This window comes from Hippopotamus amphibius, chromosome 13, assembly GCF_030028045.1.
Source record: "Hippopotamus amphibius kiboko isolate mHipAmp2 chromosome 13, mHipAmp2.hap2, whole genome shotgun sequence".
In the NCBI taxonomy this organism is placed as follows: domain Eukaryota; kingdom Metazoa; phylum Chordata; class Mammalia; order Artiodactyla; family Hippopotamidae; genus Hippopotamus; species Hippopotamus amphibius.
The window spans coordinates 88,117,218-88,144,338 of record NC_080198.1 but is presented as its reverse complement, the minus strand read 5'-3'; the positions used below and the strand labels follow the sequence as shown (position 1 = coordinate 88,144,338).

At 37.7% G+C, this 27,121-nt stretch overlaps 1 protein-coding gene across 7 annotated transcripts in view; it reads left to right on the top strand.

Annotated features, from left to right (window-relative positions):
- NPNT (nephronectin) overlaps positions 1–27,121 on the top strand; it is an 80,554-nt gene that overhangs the window by 28,308 nt on the left and 25,125 nt on the right. For 3 of the 7 annotated variants that reach the window (XM_057705153.1, XM_057705154.1, XM_057705159.1), the window contains 7 exons: positions 8,834–8,926; positions 13,521–13,613; positions 17,994–18,113; positions 19,433–19,552; positions 21,192–21,326; positions 21,626–21,748; positions 23,249–23,644. In XM_057705153.1, coding sequence (XP_057561136.1) covers positions 8,834–8,926; positions 13,521–13,613; positions 17,994–18,113; positions 19,433–19,552; positions 21,192–21,326; positions 21,626–21,748; positions 23,249–23,644 — 1,080 coding nt within the window. The remainder of the gene's footprint in view (positions 1–8,833; positions 8,927–13,520; positions 13,614–17,993; positions 18,114–19,432; positions 19,553–21,191; positions 21,327–21,625; positions 21,749–23,248; positions 23,645–27,121) is intronic. The other 4 variants (XM_057705155.1, XM_057705156.1, XM_057705157.1 and 1 more) reach the window with 2 other exon arrangements.

Below are 27,121 nucleotides of genomic sequence, written 5' to 3'. Positions count from 1 at the left end.
TTACATTAAAAATTTCTGTCCTTTTCTGATGATTGCTCAGTACCCCCATTCAAAATCAGAGCATCATCTCCTTAGCTAAAACAAATCTAATTTTCACCTAACATGTTTCGTCATAATCCCAAAGAATTCTTACATTATGATATCAATGTTTTATAAATTTCTTTTTTTGAAAGAAATCTTTTAGCACTACTTCCTTTCCAAAACCTTTTCTGACTCTCTTAAACCTATGTAATTGATCACTTCCTCTTCTGTATCCTCTGCACATATCTATTATTAAGACATCTTCGCTTACTTCTGTCTCTCCTTACCGGACTTACCTAGTTAAGGATGAGGACTTGGTCTCTTACTGATTTTATTATCCCCAGTCCTTAATGCAGTTTCTTAGACACTATAGCTATTCCTCTTTGTCATTCTTTTAATTCTCATTATAGATAACATTTTATTGAGCTCTTACTGTGCGATGGGCACTGTCCTAAGTACTTTGTTTGGATTTTCTCAGTTAATCCTCCCAATAAACCGATGGGTAAATTTTATATGCATCATGTTGGTTTACTGTTTTTTAAGTAAAAAATGGCAGTGCTAACAACTTCTTCTGGTTCATCCTGTGATCTTCATTTTAGGTCAGAGAGAAGCTGGATAAATCTGCACAGGTCATTCATTTTCCAAGTGGTAGAGTTGGGATCCCAGCAGTCTAACTCCAGCCATGTGTGCCTTACTCCCTTCTCTAAAGTGCACTAAGCGGACAATAGCTCGCAAGTTGAGAAATATTTGTCAAAGTATGCATATTATCCTATTCATGTTTATAAATTTTTTCCCATTTTTGTGTTTGAAAATTTCAAGTCCACAGAGGAGTTGAAAGTATAGCAAGAGTAAATAGCCATATACTCTTCATGTACAGTTGTTAACATAGTACACATTTGCATGCATGCACGCACACACATACACGTGTTAGTGAGCCTCTGGAAAGTAACTTACAGACATAATGGCTCTTCGTACCTACATACTTCAGCATGCGTACCATTATCACACTTAAGAAATTTAACATAGGTACAATAATATTATGTAATAAACAGTCCATAATTAGATTTCCCCAATTATCCCCAAATGATTTTTATGGATTTTTTTTTTAATCCAGATCCAATCAAGGATTATATATTTCATTTAGTTGACCTTCCTCTTTGGTCTTCTTTAATTCAGAGCAGTTTTAGAACAGTTCTAGATCTGCTTTTCTTTTTTTCCTTCTTTAGCCCAGGTCAATTGATTGGTAGAATATTGCCCAATCTAAATTTGTCTGAGGTTTCCCCATTAGTAGATTAATGGTTAAACCTCTTTTGCAAGAATATTACATAAGTGATCATATGTTATAACATTTCCATTGTACATAATGTTAGTTCTGTTACTGGTGGTGCTGAGTGTGATCACTGGATTAAGTTTCTGACAACCAGATTTTTCCACTGAAAGATACCTTCTTTTGTTTGTAATTAGTAAGTAATCTATTCAAGATACCTTGAAACTGTTTGACTATCCCGTCCCGCAACAAACCTTCACCCAGTGAAAGTTTTAACATCTGTGAGGAATTTTTGCTCAAATTATTTCAATGGTGATTGTAAAAAATTTTTTTCAGATTCTGTCATTCCTTCTGCATGCCTGCTGGCATTCTGTAAAGAGGAGCTCTCTTCTTTTCCTTTTTCGAATCATTTTGGACCCATGGTTTCTTTTATTATTCAGTTGTTCCCAATGACTATCCTTATTCTTCTTTGTGCCCAAATTATCCCAAATTTAGCCACTGGGAACACCTCCAAGCAGCTCCTGTGTGCTTTTCATGTGTTGCTATCCTTCTTTGAAATGTGTCCTTGCTTTTTGTCACAGCAAAATATCCCAGCCTCTCTGCCTCAGCCCTGATGCCTTTTATTGTGGAATGGTATTTAGAAACAAAGACCTGGGTGTTAAGTGTACTCATTGGTACTGTTACTCTGCTTAAAAAAATGAAACAAAATGCAAATCCACTTCACACTTCCAGATAAATAATAACACTTTCTGATGTGTTCTTAAAGTCTCTTTTGGCATTAATCTAAATTCCACTCTTCTACCACAAGAAAAACAGAAAGAAAAGTTAAAATTTCACATCCACCGAAAATGACCATACTTTTCCGAAGAAGATTTCTTCAGTGGAAATGGATAGTGCTTAATTATGGTAGATAAAAGTCAGCGTGAGATTCAAAGATGCAGATACAGGCACTTTGGTTTACTTCAGGAATTAAAAGTTAAATAGAGATTAAATAGGTACTTGAGAAATTTGAATTGGATGTTCCCAAAGACAAAAATAAAATGAGGTAGCCAGATGGCACTTGGGAAAGTAACATTATATAGAGCAGAAATCCTTATTTATTTTAACTTCATACTCTAAATTATTAATCAGTTGGTTGACTTAATATTTGACTAGTTTATGATTAGTTTAAGTTCTTAATAAAAATAATGTTACTTAAAATATGAGAGCAAAAAAAGAATCATGTAGTAATACATCAGAAGAGATAACAATTCTATACTTCATTAATGATTCAGAATCTAGGTTCTTGTCAAAGCAAGCCGTGGAGTAAAGAGATTATTTTATGTTGAAATATCCTGGCAGGCTTCCTTTAATTTTCTTAAATTATAGATCGTATTCTTAACTGTGACTTTTCCTTCCTGGAAATGTAACCTAAATACATTTATGCCTTTAATTACCTTTGATACTCTGTATGCTTCTCATCCTTTCCTGTTTAGTGTTTTTTACTATAATCTCACAGCTTCTCTTCCAAATCACTCGAAAAGCTAGGTTTCTGGCCTTTTTCTGAATACCGGCAGAATTAGCAGATTCTCCATGGAAGTGGGATAAGAAATTTTTACTGAAATCGGGCAAGTCACTTAACTTTCTGTGCTTTTGCTTGTCTGCTGGTAAAATGAGGATAATGTCTGTCTCTCTCCTGCCTTATATGGATACTGTGAGGGTAAATTTAATCAGTCATATAAAATGGTTTTGCATTCTGTATTCATGAGATTGTTTAATAGTATTTTACAGTGATAACAATCAGAGGCACTTTTATTTCAGTTTTTACTATGGAGGGAATTCAGATTTGAAAATAGGATATTCAACTAGAGTACAGGATATTAGGAAGGCTGGAGAGTTGTTTTCCTCTGGAGATACTGGAATCTGTAGGAATCTTCCCTCTGGATTTGTTGTACCTATGATGTAGGGAAGCTCAAGGTCCTTTCCAACGGAGCCCTGTAAAAATTCTGCCTCCATTCGTTCCAGGTCCCGTTGATATAGCAATGACTTGTTTAATGCCTCTTTCAGCAACTCTGTCTCTTCCAAGGTCAGTTGCTCTTTGAAAAAGGTATTCCTCATTGTGTGTTCCTGTTCCCTTCAAAGGAGTTTGTCCATATCTGAGTTCTGTGAAGCTTGTTAGATGTCATGAGAGCTATCGGGAATCTCCCAGTTTTATATCCATTCATCCTTCTGCCCTGCCCTTGCTTACTTTATGTCACCTTTGTTTCTAAATTACAGACTCTGGAGGACAAGGTTCTTTGTTCTACTTTTAGTGGTTCTGTGTCTGAATAGCAACATGACGTAGGTTGCAAAAATTACAAATGATTCTTAGGATTCAAAAGACAATCTTATTTATATTAAGAAAATAATTTTCAAGTTACAACAACCCTGAGGTTGAGTTGGCTTTTCCCTTGTCACTTTCCAGAGCTACCACCTGCTTGGGCAACTCAACATGTCCTTATTTTTTTTTAACAAATGTTGGCACTCAACTGCCAAGTGTGATTAGATTACACAAGAAATATTATATAGAACTGATGTGGGACTTTAATTTTCCCCTAACTTACTTGATAACATTGTCCAGCGCAGTGTCAGAAAACATTGTCCAACTCTCAACCCCAGTTACATCAGTTAGGATGAATTTTTAAGAGTAAAATCTTCAATTGCGGTCAAACAGAAGAGGCTTGGAACATGTGACATTAAAGAGCTATGTTTGCTTTGCCAGTTGAGACTTGTTTCTTTTTCTAGTTAAAGTAATGACTTAGGGGTTATTTTTAGGGCACTTTAGAGATTGTGTTGCAGGAATGTTACTGAATTTTGAGTGAGATTTGCCCACTGGACCTTAATTCCAACATCTGATTTTGGGGGGAAAAGGCTCTGTCATTCATTGACTACCTGTGACCCTCACCTGAATTTTATTTCTTAAGCTGCTAAACCACATGTGGCTGCTAGTGGCCGGTGGACCAAATGTGGCCCAGACTTCTTGTCTCTGATCCATGGGAAGGTCAGAGAAACAGTGCTGACTTTTCTGATTAAAGTGTAGCGACAACAGACGCATTGTTTCCTGCAAATCAGTGCCTCATCTATTTTTGATGTTTTGAGAAGATCATTCTAAAAGAGACTACTAAAAATAGTCCACTTATTTTGTTTTTTTCCTGACCTGCTATTCACAGCAGGTTGTGAAAATTGGTGTGTGCCGGCCACTGAGAACTCACATTACAGTAGAGTGGGTTGTCAAAAGGTAGGTCTGTTTAATCACAAGTTGGGAATCATTTTCCTCTAGTCTCAAGGTGGATATGTATTTTCTAATCTAATTTTTAGATGTAGAAATGAAGTTCTTCAGATACTTCTAAAGTATGTGATATTATAGGTATAAGATAATTTTGACAAGTTGTATTTCTTTACTAAGATTTAATCATAACATTTCTGTCCTGTGTGTATCCAAAGAAAGCATTTGCTGGCCTGATGGTAAACACAGATGAAGTCGATTCCTCAGCCTTGTGCTCAAGGGTAGTTAGTTAGGAATTGTAATTGTAACTGTATTGTAATTGTGTTCAGCTGCAAGTAACACTAACACAAAGACCAGTGTCCTGAATTGCTAGGATAGCCATTTAGGGTTAATACTGTGACTTCCAGCTCTGTCTCTTTTCCACTCTCAAGATTTACCTCATGATCACAAAGTAGCTGCTGTAGTTTAGCCATGACTTCTATATTCCAGGCCAGAAAACGAGAGGGCATACTAGTCAGCCACCTATTTAAATAGCTTTTTAAGTTCCAAAAGCCCCACCCAGTAACTTCTGTTTACATACAATTGGCCAGAATTTAGTTGCTTGGCTACCCAAATATGTCAGGGAGGATAGGGAATGTAATTTTCCATTGCTAACTCATTATCCACTCCAAAAAAAAAAAAAAAAAAGCCATTCTATTTTAAAGAAGAAGGGAAAAATAGGTATTAGTAAGCACCCAGCAGTTTCTGCCACCAATGCCTTTTGTGACCTGCCTTAGCCTGTCTTTTGCTCCCATCTGCTGCTCTGAGAACGGTACACTGTATGTCAACCAGAGCCGTGGTGCTCTCGGAGAATTCCCTTCATTGTCCTTCCCCCAGCCTTTGCTCGTATTCTAAAAGGCTTTGTCTCCCATTCCAGCTTTCTCTGCCACTTACCTCTAAGGCGTTGCTCAGGTCACGTTTCCTGTAGGAGAGCTTTCCAGGGACGTCATGGTTATGATCTACCCCCTCCCCCCTTCTTTCATTTCATCTCTCTATCATAGCCCTTGTTAACTTTCAGCCAATATATTAAAGTTTCACAGTTAACTTTTGCATCCTCTGTGATTCCCTCATCCCCTTCACTTGCCTAGTAGAATAACTGCATGTACTAAATGTTCAGTACATGTTTTATTAAATTGCATCGCAGACCTAATGCCAGCAAGATGATAGGAGAAAGTCTTTTGTGCAACACTTTTCAAAGGGTGTTCTTTTTGTAAGAGAAAAAAATTGGTTACATCAGCATTGTGAGTATCCTATTGCATTTAATACCTGTCGGCTAATATATAGGTTGTTGGTTACTTCAGGGAATAGTCTGTTGAGTGGAAGTGCAAACAGTCGTTTTTTTGCAAACACTGGTTCCCTAAACATGTAAGAAACATTAACAGTCTGGGCCTCTTGGAATGAGGGCATTTGATGTGCCCAAGATTAGGCCACTCCACTGAGAACAAACAACGAGAAAGGGAGGGCGGCAATAAAGCCCTTTGTTCCTGAAAAGCACCTGGAAGTATACAAATGGATGACCTTCAAGCTGGTCAGTGGGTCAAAAGGCAACACAGCCTGGGCACCTCATATTCAATTGTTTCATAAAGAAACTTGTTTCATGCTTTTAAGTGGTACGTTCTAAACTTCTTTGTCGTGTTTTAGAGATGTTTTCAAATTCCAGTTATTTGGGGGAGGGTATTACCTTGACTTGCATTTAATTGTTTTGAGGTGTTTACTTTCTTTTTCTTTTTTTTTTTTCTTTTTTTTTTAAAGTTTATTTGATTCGAGTATAGTTGATTTACTACTTACATATGACATTTTGGATGCCTCTGTGATACTTGGTTTGTTCAGGTCGTATTCATACAGAATTTAAAATTTACAGAACATCTTTTAAGATTAAAAAAATTTCTTTTTAACTTGCGTTTCTTGGTGGTTGGGCCTCGAAATTACATAAAGGGTGGCTTATTTCTGGGACTTGTTTTTTAAACTGCATATGAACCATCTACCAGGTATACAACTGAGTGAAGCATAATATTGGAAGGCCTTCGTAGATAGTTCACTTCTTCTCACAGATCTGAACCAAATTGCTTCCTGTTGAATGTCATGCCGCGTCTAAATTCAACGTTTTGAATTTCCCCAGCGCATTTCTCTACCACTTACGCTTTACATGCTGCACATCCTTTCTTTCTGCAAACTTTTACATTAAATACCTACAGAGCAGCAGTAAGGATTAGTCAAGGTGCAGGGTCCAGTTGGGGTGACAGATATACAGGCAGGAAAGGCCTGAAAGTAAGATTGGCAGATAAGTGTGTGCAGTGCCAGGCGAGGGGAAGGTTGGTGAGACTTGAGTGAGGAAATGTAGAAAACACCAAAAATAACATACGTGTCAATTTCACAGGAGTGTTAGTGTTTTGATGGAAATGTTTGAGAATTGTCTGAAAATGGGAGCATCTCCTGGAATGGAGGAAAGCATGGGCTAACATGGGAGGGGCAGGTGTCAGGGATTGGAGACTCAGGTTCACTGTTGACCCCACTCCCCTTGGTCTTCAAGACCTACGTGCTCTTCACTCAGGGGTTGCTGAAGCCCATCCCTTCCTGTCCCAAGCACAAATCATGCCTTCTGCATGTCAGTTAGACTCCAGGCCATCCCACGTGTCATCACCATGCTAATGTTCCCAGAGTTTTTGTTTTTATCAGGTAATTGTCCTGATGATGATAATGATGAAATGTTCATTTCCTGTAGGTAAAGTGTATAATCCTCAATCTGAAATTTAGGGAAAGTCATTGTCTGGTACCACTCCCCCGTGATTTTCTACCTCTTACTCTTCCACCAGCATTTACCCATCTCTTTAGCTTGACAGGCCTCCTCAGTGTCCTCTAAATAAATGATGGCCTGTTTTGCGGTACAGTTCTCCATACCTTGGATGGTCCTCTCTCTTCTCTGTCTACTCTGGCTTCGAGATGCAACTCAAGATCTCTTCTTTGAGGCTCTCTGTGCAGCTCTCTATGGAGATGCTTGTGGGATGATTTCTTCACAGCTTTCACATGTGCCGCCAGTTTTGCTCATAAACAAATGTTTCCTTGAATTAAAAACACACTTGTTTTGTCTCTGTGTCTCGATTGTAAGCTCTTTGAGACCAGTGACCACACTATCCAGTGATCTTTCATCTATTTTAGTATCTGGTATAGCACCATACACGTATTTGATATATTTGGTATAGAGCAAGATTACTCAGTCTGGCACCATCATGTTTTGGGCTGGATAATTTGTTTTTGTGGGGTTATCTGAGCATTGTAGGATGTTTAGCAGCATCCCTGTATTCTACCCACTAGGTACCAGTAGCATCCTCTTCCCAGTGTGACAATTAAAAATGTCTCCATTTGTGCTGAATGCCCCATAGACAACACAAAGATCCCCCGCTAAGAATCAGTGTATAAACAGAATAAATTCTAACCAGTATCTTGGCAGGAATTGAAGACTGTGAAAAGATTTGAGTGGTGATTTACAGCATTTTGGGGTCTTGAAAGAAGACAAACTCAGTTGATGGAAGACTAGAAATGTAGAATAGAACTTTCTATTTTCTGTGATAGGCTGTAGGAAGTTTATTATAGTTTGATGAGCAATTACAGTGCAACTTAAGGTTAAGAAAGGACAAAATGACAGAAGTATTCTTAAATTGAAGCTCCAAAAATATTATTTTAGTTTTTAATTCCTTTTGAACCATTTTATGCTTGGAAATACCTTTTCCAATAAAATTTTTTATTATTTAATTGGAAATTTATCTGGAGTTCATATTTAACTGATATCTTTGGAATAAGAACTGTTTTGAAGCATATTTGAGAATATGACTTTGAAAGTATGGGTGCAGGTTATTTTAAAGGGATAACTATTAACAAACATCAGTTGTGTTTATACATAGTTTTCCAGTTCTTCTTTTTTGGCTATTTGAGCATTGTCCTCAAGTTTAGCAAAATTTCCAGCCCCAAGCGATACACACACATACACACACACACACACACACACACAACAGTTGTGTGAGTGTGTAGTCTAGACAGTGTTTACTGCTACAACAGGTATGTGAATGTGTAGTCTAGACAGTGTTTACTGCTCCCGGATTCAGTGATCTTGTATATTTCTATTAATCTGTTGTCTTGTATATTTCTATTACTCTGTTGTAAGTTCTTAGTTTTTTCTTTTATTATCAACCTAGTACATGACGTAGATTCTACTTGGTTGATGTGCTGCTGACCTAGAAGTAATGCATGGTATCCTCTTTTCACAGCTGTGTGCCAGCCACAGTGCAAACACGGTGAATGTATCGGACCAAACAAGTGCAAGTGTTATCCTGGATATGCCGGGAAAACCTGCAATCAAGGTAGGGAAACTGTGTGACACAAGTAAAGAGTCATAAACCCTCTCTACTCCTGCCTGATATGAAAATTCAAGTTCTCATGCAAATGACTTTTCTATAATTATTGTCACCAAATATATGAGATACCATTTTGCTGAAAGATAAAAATATAATAATGGTAAATCTTTTAAAATTTATTTAATCAGAGACAATTAAGCGAATGTCATCCTCCATTCACTATTAATAATGAAAGTGTGTTTTGAAAAAGAGAACTGCAGCATCAGTAACTTTAGAAGCCTTACATTCTGCTCCTTCTTGTTCTTCCACTAACTAGTTGGGAAGCTTTGGTAAATTGTTAGCCTCCTTGGATCTCTGATAGATGAAAACACTTTAATACTCAGAGTCAGGCAGGAGGTTTGGCTTGAAATGTTGAGGTCCCTTCCAGCTCTGAGCTCTTTGATCTTTGTGATTAAATTCCCTTCAACTGTTGACCAGTTTGTAATGTTCCTCTGAGAAATAAAGATTTTGATTAACTTCACAAGTTATTTTTAATTGGTGTCAGTTACTTATAAAAGCAAATCTTTATTTAGCCATCACAGTGCTCAGGTTCTTTATATATATTACCTATTTGCATCACTACAATCGCATTAGGAGGTAGAGTGTTATTTATTATAATTAAGCTATAAATAATATTTCATTTTTCACTTGAAGAGACATCAGGGATGTTCAGTGTCTTTTCCAAGTTTACACAATTATTTGGTAAAAGATCTACTGTGTCAACTTAGAGCGATTGTATAACTCATGTTCTTTCTACCAATGTATTTTTGGATGAAGAAAACATCATTGGAAGTGTGATCTTCTGACTCATGCTGCATTACAAGGCTGACAAGACTTGTCTTTTTAATTAATTTCAACCAAAGACTTCCTGCCATTAGGTGTTTAAAAAAAAAAAAACAACAGAAGTAAAGATAGGGTTAGATTTCACTAGAAAGATGCAAAGACAAAAGAGTAAAACTTTTCACTTATTCCTTAAAGTAATATTCCCTAGCATTTTAAATGTCAAATGAAAGAGTTATGTAGGGTCTGACCGTCCCCTAGATGCTTAGTTGACCTCAACTAATACAGAAATGATCTTGTTGAAATACTCTTGTTCTTCAGTATCTGATATTCCTTGAAGTGTGTCATGGAAACTCATGATTTATAGACATAGTTTTCCCAAGAATCAGGAACACTGAAATTTGAAAGTATCTGTAATTGTTCCTGAACTACCGGATGCAATCCCTGTGAGCATCACGTGACATCCAACGGTGCGACGAGCCGTTATCTCAAAGTGTGTTCTTCATCATCAGCTGCTTGGTTGGTAACTGATTTCTTCCAGGGCTTCTTTTATCTCTTATATTTTTTTAACTTGGAATTTAACTAACATACGTGGGTAGTATTTTTGAAATAAGTGGGGTTCTTACGATCTCAGTTCACGCGTTTAAAAACCCACTTGATTTTTCTTCTCCAGTGTAAGTTCTCAAGTAGCAGCACGTTCAGTTCTGATTATTGAGTTGTCAGTGTTCATCTTAGAGTGCCAGCATGCTTCTTGTTTTAAAGTGCTGAACATAAACCATCAGAGGTTTCACTAATGTGTCAGCACCATAAAACTGTATTGTCCTGATGCCAGGGATGTATACAAAGATGATTGAAAGAAGCCACTGTTGAGAGTGCAGAGAAATTCATTTAAATTTATTTGCAGGAGCTACATCAACTTTAATGTGCTTCAGACACACTAAAACTATCGTTGGAACATGATAGTTTTAGTGTCTCTGGGTAGCTCTTATTTTCAGAAACATGTTTACCATGTACTTTTCCCTGCAATACATATCAGTTTCGCTTAAGAAGAACTGAAATATACTGAGTTGAAATCTTGCCTCCCCAAACTAAGTATAGTTAGGGGGAAGCGGATTTCATTAGTGGCAAAATGGGATTTGACACCTGCAAAAATACTGCTGCCACTGGAAATGTAATTTCTAGTTCAATCATGAATATAAAACTCCAGTCCACAGTTAACTTATGTCTTAATCATCTCTCTCTTTTCCTTCCTTACCATAAAAGCAATTGTGGCAAGTTCCTGATGGGAAGGCTTATGTTCTTTGAGAGCAGGAACCCTTTGTGGGGTCCTTCTGATTTCTAGGTTCCTGAAAACTTTTATCAAAATGATTTGCACATGAGAAGTGCTCATTAAATATTTGCTTAGTGACTGTTTCCTATAATGGCTCTTGGTCCGTCTGTCAGGGTGAGAGAGGTTGCCAGGAGTGAGCCGGGTAAGTGGGAGAGCTGTCCAGAGACCCCCAGAAATGTTATTAGAGCAAATTGTCTATATCTGCTACATAACAAATTAACTTAGACTATTTTTAATCCAGACCATGTATTTTAATAAAATGGAAAACATACCTCAGAGAATATGGGAAATCAAATAGTTTTCTTTTTTCTTTTCTTTTTTTAAGCACAGGTTATTTGCGAGGTGGGGGGTTGTTTTGGGTTTCTTTCTTTTCTTTTTTTATTTCTTTTTTCTTTTCTTTTCTTTTTTTTTTTTTACTGGGATCTTCCTGGAGTGGGGATCGAACCCATGTCCCCTGCATTGGCAGGTGGATTCTTAACCACTGTGCGACCTAGGAAGTCCCTGTTTTGGGTTTCTTTTTGTTTTTTTATGTTTTGGCCGGGCCGGAAGGCATGGAGGATCTTAGTTCCCTGATGAGGGATCAAACCTGTGCCCTTTCCCTTGCAGTGGAAGCACGGAGTCTTAACCACTGGAGCACCAGGGAAGACCTTGGTTTCTTTTTTTTTGAGGAGAGAAATATTAAGAAGAGATACACTTGAAATAGTTAATTTCCACAGAATGGAAATTAACATTTGATTAAAAGTGGGTTTTGGGGAAAAAAAAGTGGGTTTTGGTAGAAGGCAAAAATTATATCCACTAAAAATTAAGTTGCGAGCTGTGTGCTTTAGGAAGTCACCTCCTGGAAACTTGCTTGGCTGAGTGAACAGCTTGAGTGGATGGCAGACACTTAATGAGTGCTTTCGGAGCTGCCTGGGGAGCAGCAGGAATAGCAGGGCAGGCCCACTTCGGAACTGGCTTAGTTTAGCAGCCTTGTTTAGAGATTAGTGTGAATCTGCGGGTGGTGGCTTGTGCTTCCCTCTGAGTCATTCTCTGGATTTGCCGTAACCAGATCGCTTATCAGATCATGGGCTTGGACTGGCCATATTCTATAAGGCACAAGGTGCCTTTCACAGTAGATGAAATTCTAACCTGAACTTGGGCAAGATGTGCTTTTTTCCACTTTGCTTTCTCTGGTAATTTTATTCATGAAGATTCCCCTCCTCCTTGAGTCTCTGTACTCATACAAATCCCCTTTCTCCTCAGCCAAAAAAGGTTACTATTATAATCATCTTTTTCATAACTTTCCCATTAGAGAATAAGTTGGGGCATGTAATGTATCGTATTGCATATTTTCAGGAATGAAAGATATCTTTTGAATTTACAGTGTGCTTTATAATAATTTCAGAAGAAACAATTTATAAATATCAGTTATTAATGTTTTGACATGCTTTATGTTTCATATGTCGAATCCCTTATCCGGAGAAAAGAATCGGTATCTTGTAGCACAGAACCAGACAGTAAACTTTGGTGAGCTAGTTAAGTCTCAGTTGATTGCTTTCCTCAGTACAACAGTCGAAGTGCTTTAACCCTAATATTAAGGTAGTTTATTAAGGCCTTATTTTCTGAACAATGTGTGGTTTCAGTCCCTGAAACCAGTGTTCATTTAATTTGTAAGCTTAACTGGCTGTTAATAATATGATAGTCTTAAAACAGGATGTGATTGCCTTTTTGACTCTACTTTGGGTCTCACCCATCTTATAATATTTGGTAAGCTAATAATGGCCACAGTTACCATTTTTTGCAAAAAGCTTCTTATGTATATTCTTTTTTTTTCCTCCAGCCCCAGAGATCTCAATGCTATCCGTGTTTGGGCAGGGTGTCTTATATATATTCCAATTAAATATGACCTAAATGTGACATAAGTTCTTACACTTGAATTGAAACACCCATGATCTATCATGTTATTTATTTAAATGAGATCTTTATGCAAATCATAAATTTATGCATAATTCTGGAGTGTTTAAACTATTGTACAACATAATAATACAGGAAAAGATTTTAAGTTGGTCATTTAAGACCTAAGTGTACCTAAACAGAGCTGGGCGATTATAATCAATCTTTATACAATCTGTTTTTTTTTTTACATTTTCTGTCTTTGTTGATGACTAAAATCATCTTTTTAAAAATGACGATCTCATTTTTAGTGCTTAAAAAATTGATATGAGGAATATGGATGTGAACTTACAATGTTTGTGTGTGCTTGGGATGCAAGATGGCAGTGATAAATTTTAAGGAACGAAATGAAAATTAAAAAAGAGAAACCAGAAGAACTAGAAGCTAAAGTATCTAACGCATTCTTTTTGAACCCCACCAACTTTATGTAATTGTTTAATATATACTTATAAAGATTTTTAGGGCTAAAAATGACATCAGTTCAAAGCTGATTCTTATTACCTTCTTCCTGGTGTGAAGATGAACACGTCTACCCAACTCCTCTTGACCAAGGCAGTGAACAGCCTCTTTTACAACCCCCGGATCATCAAGCCACGAGTTTGCCTTCAAGGGGTGAGCGTGCATTATCTCAGGTGGTCTGCTCCTCCCACCTGCACGGCTTCCTGCAGTGTTGTCACTTCTTGTCAGTGTTCTGAAGACTTGCCCCAGGAATGCCCAGTCCCCCACATCCTAAGCATGTGAAGCAAGCTGCAGGAGTTGTCACCTGGTGCCGATGCTCTGTGCTCGCCAAAGCCTGGAGCCTCCGCTGTTCTCTCCCTGCCTCAAGTATCCGTTGCTTTTCTTCTTTTCTGGGTTTCAAAACGTTTTCTAAAAAATCAGATAAAATAACTTGCGTTTTCTGTTGTAGGGTAAGTCAGGAATTCCAGAGCACCTGAGATTGGGTTCTGATGACTTTTGCTAAGTAGATTTTAGAAGTGCTCCTCGGGTCCTCTTCTCCACCACCACATTTGGGGTGTAGAGTTTTTAGGTCCCCTGGAAATCGAACCATACATTAGCTTCCTTCTTTTGGTGAACATTTTGTGGCATTAGAAAGCCTGAGTTCTGGTTCCAGCACAGCAGTTAAGCAGCTCAATGACTGTGAGCAAGTCTTAGCAAACCAATTAGTAACAGGAGAATAATTCCTTCTCTCTTTACCTATAGGGCTGGTGAGAGAATAGAAACACCAAAAATATTAACATCTTCATTAGGCTGGAAAGTTTTGTAAAAAAAATCATGTGGCAGTATGATTTTACAGTATTTCTAAAAGATGTTATTCCTCATTCATAGATTTAGGAACTTAGAATGACTGAATTAAACTCATTTAAATTATTAATTACTGTCTCTGCACATAGGGAACTTGGTGCATTTGGATCAAGAGACCAGGGCAATGGGATGAATTTCAGAATCATTGAAAATTTAAAGAGTAAAAGTTATGGCAGTTGACATATTGAGATCCGTTTGCCTGTGACCTCCACTGGAGTCATAAAATGGAAAAGCTTAGATGTCTGAGACATCGCACAGGTTAAGCCTCAAAGGAAAAAAAGGTCCAAATTACATTAAATGAATGAAAGATTATTTTCCTTAAAAATCCATTGGGTTATCTTAACTCAGTTAATCTCTTGCAGATTTTCAAGCTACTTTGCAGTGTCTGCATGCCAATAAAATTTCCGATTCTTTTTTCTTCCTGAAGTGTAATTATTATGCTACGCAGCTTGCGTTTTTGTTCTCAACCAGCTCCTTCCCTTTCTCCCCCAACCCAAGCTCCTGAATTCACCAACTTGCTTAAATATACTCCTGACTGTAATAGATGCTCTTTAAGAGTTGTATATATAACAATTTAAGCGTTTGAATATAAGTGGTTTAATTGTAAAGTTCTGTCTTTGATGTGATAAGATAGGTACATGGTAGAATTCATTAATTTTTTAATCATAGATTTCCCTTATAATGTATATTACGTTACAAACTTGTAGAGAAAGAGCAAGATTTAAGTAAATTTGAAATTAAGACACTGAAGTTTTCTTTCCTAGGTTCTTATATCAACTTTTAAGATCGATTTGAGAAAGTGCAATGAAGGGGAATTTTCTTGTTCTTTATATTCTGCTTGTTATTATAGGAGCATTTACTATACACTGAAAGTGTCATTTTTGAATTTCTGACTTAATTTGATAGTAATAAAACTCTTACTAGGTCTATAATCCAAGAGATTTCGGAAACAGCGAGTATTAGCTCAATTTTACAAGGCCTTTGGTCAATAAGAAAATAAAGTATACTAATCATAGACTAGAAACCCTGAAGAATATTGAGGAAAAAGAAGTGCATCACCAGGACACCAGATGCTTTTAATCTTTAGAGGCTTCCTGCTTTAGCAAAGTTCTGATATTTGGTAAATGTTGATAATTGTGGATAATTATGGAATCCTATTTCATCATTTCTGCAGTGGTTTTGTAAGGGTCAGTGGGAACTTTTTAGGAGCCACATGCGTGTGGCCGATGGGGCAATGGTAGCAGTTGCTGGGGACTTCAACAGCAGCCAGCTCTCAGGGAGTGTCATTCAGCCTGTCACCAGCTGTTGGAGCACAGCTTTCTCAAATTGCTTTCAGCCTGTTTTGGATACTTGTGTCAATGTATTAATAGTAAAATAGCCAACAAGCATCTCCACATTTGCCCACAGACTACTGCTTGTTTATTTCCTTTTTTCCATATTATTTCATAGGTGATTCTCAGGTTGGTCTGGGTCTTTTTTATTGGAATTATGACATCTCATCGATTTTTCATTTCCTTTCAGTTTCATGATTCTTAACCCCAAAGTGCTTTTTCTTATGGGAACGGAAAGATAAATTTGGATTGAAGACCACCAGCAACTGCAGTCTGGAACATAAAGACTCTCACAGCCATCCTCAGGGGCCCTTGATCGGCCAAGACTGGGGCTGCCTCAGCTTTAGTTTATGGCCATAGTGTCTGAAGAAATTTCCATCAGCATAAATATGCCTCATATATGAGCTTCCTGGAGCTATAAATATCTAACCAGTTCCCATCAGTTTCTGAGGTTCATGAAGAATAAACCTAAGGGTTCTTAATCGACACATTTTATATCCATCAGTATCCTACCTTAAGGGATACAATTCAGTCTTACTCTATTATTTTGTTGTACTATTCTATTATATTTCTGCTTAGTACAGAAGAATATGTAAAACACAAAGCCTTTGTCTAACAATGTATTCAGACTTAAATACTATTTACTATAATATCAACCAGGGATTTATCAAAGCCAGGTGTGAATCTTCAGGGACATATTAGGCATGATAATTAATTGCACTTAGAACATGAGGAAAGATTCCCTGACTCTAATTTTTAATAAATATTGAAATACAAGGTAAAAGAATATGAGAAGTGAAGTGAATTTTTCTCTGCCTTTTCTCCTTGATTTAAACATTTTACTTCATTTTAACAGAACAATCAAAATTTTTTTGATAGTATAATTTAGAAAGCACCTTCTTAGAGATTTTCTTAAAAACTTTTAAAAATATGATTCTGTTTTGAATACCCATGACATGACTGGGCAAGGGAATATGAAGTTTAAAATTAAAGAAAGCATAGGAGATGATGAAGGTATGTGGTTTATTTATGTAACCTCCCCAGGCTTCACGCAGCTGGGAATCTGCTTACAGTTGTGTTAAGGGTAGAAAAAAGACCAGGTTGGCAAATTAGTAAAATATGAAAAAAAATTTTTAGATGGAATAATTATTAGGTGGTTTAAAATAAAACAATGTAACTTAGTGGTCACATTAAGTATATATATTAATGTGTATATTTTTAATAAGTAAGCAGGTCAGATTTAAATTTGGTTAGATTTGAAAACAACTTGCAACTATATATATCCATATTTCTGATTTGACGATATGGATTAAAAGATAATTAAATTATGCAAATCGGATGTTTATGCTGGCATTCCAGACAAAATACACATGTCATATTTCTTCTTCATGAAGTCTATATTTTGGACAGTACTGTTTCAGTGTGTATGTGTCATTATGAGTTTTATTTTCACTTGAGGTAGTGTTCACCTTGGGTTGGAAAATTCTCATGTGACGTTTATTAACTCACTTTGTGTTAATATTTAAACTAATAAACCTAAAATACATAATGATAGTCTATTATGTATTGCCCATTAGTATTTCTATATGCCCTTGCTAACTGCAGAATGAATGAAAATATGTTGGAGGGTCTTTTTTTTTAGTTTATTTTGTGACTCAAATGCTTTACTAAGGTAGGAGACTGAAGTTTCTTCTTTAATCTGAGATCAGTATAGACACTAAGATTGAACAAGAGGAACCTCAATAATGATCACTCGAATTCAATGAGCTTCTATCCTCTGCAAAAAGAGCTTTTCTTTGGGAAGGTCAAAGCAGTCTAATGTTAAAAATCCATATACTTTCTGTAAACTAAGGTAGGCTCACACAGTATCTTCTTTAAACAGAGACAGGAAGAAATTGAAATAGGAAGATCACATTGTCAGGAGTGAACCTAGTAGTATAACCCAGATATTGTGAGGATATTGATTTTCCATTCCTTAGGCATACACACAAACACGCGATGGTTTGTACTCTGCTCTTTCTAGGAATGAAAAGCCACGTGTCTGTGGGGAGACTCTTCCCAACTGTCCTTTGCAAACAGAGATCATATGTAGTATATTATTTAAACTCTAGAAATTCATATGGCCTTCCATTGTTGTGAGGCTTTCGGTCACCTCTGATAGGAGACTCCTGGTCGCCCCCAGTGTAACCAGCATTAAAATGATGACATTGTGAACAAGCTCTATCTCTTATGTAAATGGCTGGTGACTATAGCTTGACTGACTTTTCTCCTTCATTCATCAGCATAGAGAAGCATTTCCAGTGGTTTGCATTAGTGTTGAGGTTTTGTCATCTTTCTGCTTCAACCCCGTTCTTTTCAGATCTAAACGAATGTGGCCTGAAGCCGAGACCCTGCAAGCACAGGTGCATGAACACTTACGGCAGCTACAAGTGCTACTGTCTCAACGGATACATGCTGATGCCGGATGGGTCCTGCTCAAGTATGTCAAGAATCTTAACTGCTTCATAAGTGCTTTGGGCTTGACTTCATGCTGGGCTCTGGGAGTGTGTGAAAGTGGCCTCCTCGCCCTCCTCCTAAGCAGGATGTGAGTGTGTGTTTGTATGTGTGCCTAAGGAATGGAAAATCAAAATAAGAGTGGCCCATTGTGGATGTTTAGCATTTGTTTACCATGGGTACCAATGTTAAATTGATTTGGAAATGGTCTCTAGAACAATAATCACAAAACGAATGTATTTTCTAACGTTTTTCCTAGCACATGTCCCCTTGTCTTCTATCTGGGTGTAGAACTATTCCATGTAGAAAAAGAACACTGGTGACCATTTGTGGACTCTTGTGCTCTCAGTAGGGGTGGACACTGAACTCTTTGCTGGTAGAGAATCCATCCAGCCTGGTGATTGAGTATGAACCATCCTTAAGGACCTCCTCACTTTATTTTTGCATTTCTTCATAGCAGTCTGAAGACTAAGTTATATCTCTTTTCATAAAAAAAGCCTACTTCAAATGAAAAAATAAATGATTATAATAACATAAAAGTAGATTTCATGTGTGTCTTTATAAGAAAGAAATGGATGGTGGTTCCTACTACCCTTTCGATGTGTTTATAAAATGGACAATGGCCTGAAATTCTCTTCAGACTGAACATTGAATTGAGGTTGTGATTATATGATATCCAATAATTGATGACTTTAGTTTTACTGAACTGTCAGTTAAATTAGTTAATTTTCAATCATCGGTTCTCTCTCTCTAACTGGGTTGCATTCTATAAAATAAAAAGGTTAGCTAATTTTATTTATCATTGCATATTTAGCATGGAACTTTTTGCAGTGAGGTGAGTTCATGTTTATTAACTCTGGCGATGATGCTAGAATCCTCTTAACATTGTACAACTCAGTGGGAAATCTGCTGTACCTGGAGAAATTTAACTGGTGGTTGAGACAGTTGCTTGGATGCCTTAGTTAAGACCAGTGCTTAACATGAGTAATCTGGAAAAATATCTCAATTCTCCAGTTTCCTTGGCCACTGGAGATAATCTCTGTGAGCTAAAGTTTTACATTTGTCTTTTAATTCTTCAAATGCATTAAAGGTCTTCCCCAGATTAACAGAGCTGGTTCACTTCTTAATTATCCCTGAGGGAAGAAGCTCTTTGTGTTCCTCCTATTTTTGACTTTCTTTAGGCTGTTGGAGAACTAAGCCCTTTTCATCTTCATGGTTGAGATTGCAGGACAAGTAGAAAACAGTTATTTCAGGTACAGAGTAAGCTCTCTGCCTCTCTGAGTCAGACAGTGACTGTCTTTCCAGGTGCCCTGACGTGCTCCATGGCAAACTGTCAGTATGGCTGTGATGTTGTCAAAGGACAGATTCGGTGCCAGTGCCCCTCTCCTGGCCTGCAGCTGGCTCCTGATGGGAGGACCTGTGTGGGTGAGTTGTAAAAGCAAGCAACTGTCAGCAGCCTCTCTGGGATAAGGAAGAGAGTGAAATGTGATGGAAGGAAGGAAAAAGGGCAGTAACTTAACATCACGTAATTAGCTATTCTTCAGATGATATCAGATGTCTCACAAGGGGACCTCTCTCTGAGAAAATACCATGGAAACCTTGTTTCCCTAAAAAATGCAGGACAGGAGGAAGCTTCAGCCAGAGGAAACCACATGCAAAGGCACTGAAGTTTAGAGGGAGCACCATGTTCAGGGAACCAGAAGAGCTCAGTATTCCTAGAGGCAATGAGTGTTGAGGCTGAGTGGGTAGATAGGGCTAGACTGTATGTATTGCACTAAAGGATTAGATTTTTTCCCCCTGTTAATTAGGGAGGCAGTAAAAGATTGTGGTTAAGAGTCTGGGCTTTGATTTCAAACCTGGCTCTGCCGTAGACTTGGTATGTAACCTTAGGTAAGAGGCTTCCTTTCTTTGAGCTTGAGTCTCCTCGTCTTTAAAATGGGAGTGATGTCACATAGAACCCTTGTGAGGATTGAATGAGATCATGAAGGCAAACAGCTTATTAGCGCAGTACCTCGCATGTAAGCACTGAAGGAATGGAGGTATTTGGCTGCTCGAGAGATATTTATTGAGTACCAGGCACTGTGCTGAGGGGTAGGATATAGGGTAACGGAAAGAGCAGACGAGATCTTAATCCTCACAAAGGCGATGTTCTAATGGAAGAGACAGAAAAGAAAGAAATATTCAGTAAGATTACAAACAATACCAAGTGTTAATATGAGTAACTAAAAGAGTGAAACACAAAAAGGATCTATTTTAGAAAATAATGGTCAAGGAAAGCCCTTATGTAAGACGTGGACCATTGGCCACGTGAAGAAACTGCCAAGCAGGTGAAGACGCTGCAGAGCGCTGCAGTGAAAGAGAGGTTGGGCTGTTTGAGGTTTTGAAAGGAAGAAGACCATATCCTTAAGGGCAGAGTATGAGGGGTGATGGCTTGAGATACAACCAGTGAAGTGGGTGAGGACTTTATTATGAGGTCTTCAAAGACGTGGTGAGGAATGAATTCACAAAGCAAGTAGAAACAGTTGAGAGTTTGGAGCATGCTGACAATCCCTTCTTAGGTCTTAATGAAATCGTCTGCTGAGGGTTGAGTGGGAATGCTCTGGAGGGGGTAAGATTGGCAGGGAAAAGGCCAGTTTGGAGGCTCTTGTAATAGCCTATCCTGGGAGATGGTGGCTTGGACTAGGGTAATGGCAGTGGGTTAAGAGCAGAGTAAACGAGTTCCAAGAAACTGTCAGGGGTAGAATCAGCCGGGCTTGATGCCTTGGGGGTTAAGGGAAATAGGGTTGTCAAGGATGACTCACATTTCTAGTTCGAGCAACGAAGGGGATACAGGTGCAGTATGTGCTGAGATGTGGTGCAAGAGGGGGGCGGCTTGGGTTAGAAGGATGAGCTGAAATTTGGAGACATGGAATTTATATTGCCTGTCAGGGCAACCAGCTGGATAACATTTATGATGAGCCACTATGTGCCAGGCAACCATTTGCAGATACTTGTTTATTTTAAAATCGACTCCATCCGAACATGCTGTTGCCCTTCCTAAGATGCAGTTGGCTTATGTTTCTAGACATTGATGAATGTGCTACTGGAAGAGCCTCCTGCCCTCGATACAGGCAGTGTGTCAACACTTTTGGGAGTTACATCTGCAAATGTCATAAAGGCTTCGACCTCATGTACATTGGAGGCAAATACCAGTGTCACGGTAATGAACCCCCACCATTGCTTTGTGTTGTTTTTTCCTGTGGAGCAGAAAGGTCTCTTAATTATGGTGGTAACTGGGATGTCAAGGGCCGGGGAGGGTACTGGCATTAAATGAAACAAACAAAAGTGAAATTCAAATGCTAGTAGTTCTGGATGCACAGTATTCCTTCTGTTTATCTGCCAAGTTTACATGAAACCTCACATTGCAAAAAAAAATTTTTATTTGAAATTGTGTATTTTTTGTGCATAATGATATTTATCTCCCAAATGAACCTCTTCTTTTCCTACTTCCTGATGCAGATATCGATGAATGCTCCCTTGGTCAGTATCAGTGCAGCAGCTTTGCTCGATGTTACAACATACACGGTTCCTACAAGTGTAAATGTAAAGACGGATACCAGGGTGATGGACGGAACTGCGTGTGTGAGTGATGCTTGTCTCCTGGCTCTGAATTCCAGCAGGAAGTACAGGATTACACAAGGGCCATTACTAAGGAAGATAGGGAACAAGATTAATGATCAAAGAAATATCATTTTTCATAGCTAGTAATACTGGCCTGTGATTTCCACAAATAATAAAATCACTTGCTCAGGTATTTTTAAAAGTTAAAGACTCAGTAATACATTTTGATCTTAAAAGTATTCAGTTCCTTGACTAAGCTCCCTCGAAGCTTCTGTGTAGCTCATAGGAAACTATAGAGCCCTCCTTGAGAATTTGACTTTGCTGTAATCAGAAATAAATGTATGTCTGTCATTAGTGTTAGATTATAATGGTGGGATAATCTGAATATATTCTGCATTTTTGTTCCTCTGTTTTATGCCTCCAGTTCTACTATTAAAACATCATTTCCGTATTTATTTTCTCAGAACTGTTTGGCTTGTTATATTTTTATAAGCTCTATTTGTAGTATGGCTATGTTAGTAGGTAAACATGAAAAAACTACCTTCCAAGCTGAAAGTTTCACAAAAGGCCACCATTTAGCATACATTTCATGCAATAATAATTTTTTGTTTAATTTCTGGAGTAGAATATTTACTGAAAATCATGGGGCATAAAATCATGAGGATTAAAGGATTTTTGAAGGGTCACGTAGTTATACTCCCAGCCTGGACTGTATCATTGCAGGAAGATTAAATGTTAATTCCTTTTGGTGAATACAATCAAGGACAAAGTTTCCACAGAAGATCTTGGTGACCTCTGAAATTTTTTTTTTAAAAAGCATTGTAAAGTGGGGAAAGCAAGGAGGGTTGGTGGGGAATGAATTGGGAGGTTGGGATACCAAATTGTACACTCTAAATATATGCAGTTTATTGTATGTTAAGTGTATCGCAATAAAAGTTCTTAAAAAAAAAAGCAATTGTATAAATTAGTAAAGGGGAAGGAAAACCAAACATAAAATAATAAGTAGAACATTTAATGAAAATGTACTTTTGTGCATTGAATTTATACAAACTGTGGAAAAGTATTAGTCTTTAGACAATTCTAAACATGATTTTATAATATACACAAACCATGGGGACACTTAACATAGATTCTAAATTTACACTTCTCATATTTTAAAATTTTAGAATCTCTGCATTTAAAAAATCTCATTGATTCTTCTCTTTCCACTTTACAAATACTTAAAACATTTTGTGCTTCAAATGATACATTCCATTACAGAAACACAACATAATTTTTGTGTACATTCACCAGATAGCTATATGTATGTATGAATATAATATGTATATGTTACATACGCACATACAGTTTTTTTTTTTTTTTTTTTTTGGAAACAGCGTGACTTGCAGGAGGGGAATATTCTAAATGTGAAAAGTAAGCCAGTTGGCATGAGGTGTTTTGATGTTTGTTTTTTACCATTTGATGTTTTACTTTTTAAGGAGAAATGGTTATGCTCTAATTTAAATATATTTACTCTTTTAGATATTCCAAAAGTCATGATTGAACCTTCAGATCCAATTCATGTACCAAAGGGAAATGGTACCATTTCAAAGGGTGATGGAGGACACAATAATTGGATTCCTGATGTCAGAAGTACGAGGTGGCCTCTGAAGACACCGTATATACCTCCTGTCATTACCAAAAGGCCCACTTCTAAGCCAACAACAAAACCTACACCACAGCCAACTCCACAGCCTACACCCCCTACACCCCCACCCCCACCCACTGAACTCAGAACACCTCCACCGGCAACAACCCCAGAAAGACCAACCACCAGACTGACAACTCTAGCACCAGTTGCCACTACATCTCCAAGAATGATTACAGTTGACAACAGGATACAGACAGATCCTCAGAAACCCAGAGGAGATGTGTTCAGTAAGTCATAAATGTTACCAGATTTTGAGGTTTTTTTTCCAGTTTTTTTGAGGAGTAATTGACATACAGCACTGTATAAGTTTAAGGACTGCAGCATAATAGTTTGACTTATGAATATCATGAAATGATTACCACAGTAAGTTTAGTTAACATCCATCATTTCATATAGATACAAAACAGAAGAAAAAGAAAAAATTTTTTCTTATTTGGGATGGGAACTCTTAAGATTTATTCTAACAACTTCCATGTAAGTCATACAGCAGTTATAACTGTAGTCATTGTTGTATATGTTGTTGTACCCTATATCCCTAGTATTAATTTATCTTATAACTGGATTTGTATCTTTTGACCACCTTTATCCACTTCTCCCTTCCCACCTCTAGTAGCCACAAATCTGATCCCTTTTTCTGTTTGTTTTGTTTTAATATTCCACATATAAATGGGATTATGTACAGTATTTGCCTTTCTCTGTCAGATTTATTTCACTTAGCATAATATCCTCAAGGTCCATCCATGTTGTCTCAGATGGCAGGATTTTTTCATTTTTATGGCTCAGTAATATTCTAGTGTATATATGTTTATATATACCACACCTTCTTTATTCATTCATCTGTCAGTGGACACTTAGGTTGTTTCCACATCTTGACTATTGTAAATAATGCTGTGAACATAGAGGTGCAGATATCTCTTAAATGTAGTGTTTTTATTTCCTTTGAATATATTTCCAGAACTAGGATTGCTGGGTTATATGGTGATTGTGTTTTTAGTTTTTTTGTGGAATCTCCATACTGTTCTCCATAGTGGCTGTACCAACTTAAAATCCCATCCACAGTGCGCAAGGGTTCCCTTATCTCCACATCCTCACCAACACTTGTTATCTCTTGTCCTTTTGGGAATAGCCATTCTAACAGGTGTGAGGTGATATCTCATTGTGGTTTTGATTTGCATTCCCTAATAATTAGTGATGCTGAGCACCTTTTCATGTTGTTGGCCGTTTAGTATATCTTCTTTGGGCAAATGCCTATTCAGGTCCTTTGCCCACTTTTTAATTGGATTGTTGGGTTTTTTTGCTATTAAGTTGTATGAGTTCCCTGTATATTTTAGATATTAACCCCTTGCCAGATATGATTTGCCCATTCCACAGGTTGTCTTTTCATTTTGTTGATGGTTTCCTTTGCTGTGCAGAAGCTTGTTAGTTTGATGTCATGCCACTTATTATTTTGTTGCTTGTGCTTTAGGTGCCATATCAAAAAAATCATTGCCAAGAGCCATGTCAAGGAGCTTTCTTCCTGTGTTTTCTTCTAGGAGTTTTCTGGTGTCAAGTCTTATGTTCAAGGCTTTCATTCATTTCGAGCTAATTTTTGTGAGTGGTATGAGATAAGGGTCTAGATTCATTCTTTTTCACGTGACTATCCAATTTTCCCAGCACTACTTATGAAGAGACTGAATTTTCTCCATTGAGTATTCTTGGCTCCCTTGTTAAATATTATTGGACCATATGGCTTAGGTTTATTTCCGGGCTCTTGATTTTGTTCCATTGGTCTATATGTCTGTTTTTATTGCCAGTACCATACTCTTCGATGACTATATCTTTTTAGTATAGCTTGAAATCTGGAAGTGTGACGTCTACCACTTTGTTCCTCTTTCTCAGGATTGCTTTGGCTATTTGGGGTCTTTTGTGTTAGCACATTTTTAATAAGCTTTCTGTGATGGCATTTCAACCACAGGCCATGCCTTGAATAAGAATAAAACTCATAAAAAGAATTAGTTATACAAAGTGTAAGTTATATGTCCCTATTGTTAAATATTGTAAAGATCTATATAAAAGTCAGTCAATTGGGCAAATAAGAACGTGAATAGAAATGGAAGGAATATCACAAAGTTATACAGTAGATCACAGCTTCTGTCCGGTATGAGAATTCTCCTAACATGTTCATATTTACTAGAAAACTCTCAGAGATGAGGAGCTTAATATAGCACATGACATTTAACTTTTCTTTTTTTTTTTTTTGCGCACGGGCTTAGTTGCTCCATGGCATGTGGGATCTTCCTGGAGCAGGGATCGAACCCTTGTTCTCTGCATTGGCAGGCAGATTCTTAACCACTGCACCACCTAGGAAGCCCGCCATTTAACTTTTAATCTAAGTGCTCTTTCATTCAATCAGTAAACATTCTTAGTGTGTTTTAGAATACCAGGCTCTATCTTAGGCATTGGGCTTACAAAGGTAAAAAAGAAAACCTCATAATCCAGTGGAAAAAACAGTTGCCCAGAAGGTAACTGTGGTACTATGTTAGTGGGAGAGATTTGTAAGGGACATTATAGGGGTAGAAAGAAGGGATACCTAATTCATCTTTGGCCAGGGACAGTTTGGGGGGTAGGGAGCCTTCTTGAGTGAAATGGGGCAACGGAGATGAAAAAAGGGAGGCATTGTAGTTCCTGGGGACAACACAACAGTGGCACAAGGGTAGGAAGCAGCATAGCGTATGCAGTGACCTCCCAACAAACTGGCAGCTTGAGCCAAGGATGGATGAGAAAAGCTGGACAACTGCCCCTGGTATTTCCTGTAAACTGGTGGGTAAGTCAGAACTGGAGCTGGGTTGGATTTAAAGCTTCCAGATTTTTAATGGGTGCCTGAGTACCACCAATGGCGATAGAGGCTAAAGATAAAGAAGAAGTTTTAAAGGAGGAAGAGGTTGTTCCCTTATTACCAGACCAAAATTTGCAAGTTTTCAACCTCTTCCGGAGCCTTTTAATGTGTTCTCTTTTTTAAAAGTCTCTCTTCCTTTTCATTAGTCCTCTCTATACCAACACACATGTGAATTAAAAATAACATTGAAGTTCCCCAATAGAATTTAGCAGGTTAAAACTGGGGAGACATGGAGTGCTGATGATGTTTGAGAGCGCTCATGCTAAGCGAGTGTGATCTTAAAGACATGCCCTGGGAACGAATTACCTTGATCCCGTGCCAAGGCTGCTGCATGCCACAGATAGCACTGCTGCCTCGGGACACTCCTGCCAAAAATTAAATTCCACTCTCATTTCATCTTCAGCCCTAGCTGCCGGTTAATGTTAGTGTGCGTGAGGATGTTTTGGACACTTCTTAATTTGCTGTCTGGAGACTATAGCGTATAATCCAAATAAGGGAGTGGTTCTGAGTTTTTAATTCAGAACTAATAACTAATATTTATTCATTTGACAACAGAAAGGAACCTTAGCACTGTTTTAGTTCGAGAGCATTTATTCGTTGGATATTTTCTTCACTTCTGGCATAATAATTTCTTAAGCCATCCTTATTCTCCACTGGTCTGAGAATAGACCTTGGCTTCTCTCGTTCCGTGAATTTTCAGGTAGTGTTAATTACAGCCACTGCTGGGCAGTCTCCAAACAGCCCCATCCTTCAGTTGTGCTTTTCTTTACATTGAAAGACATATATGTTTAATGGAAGAGGTTGTTAAACAGAACTTTGTTTTCTTTTT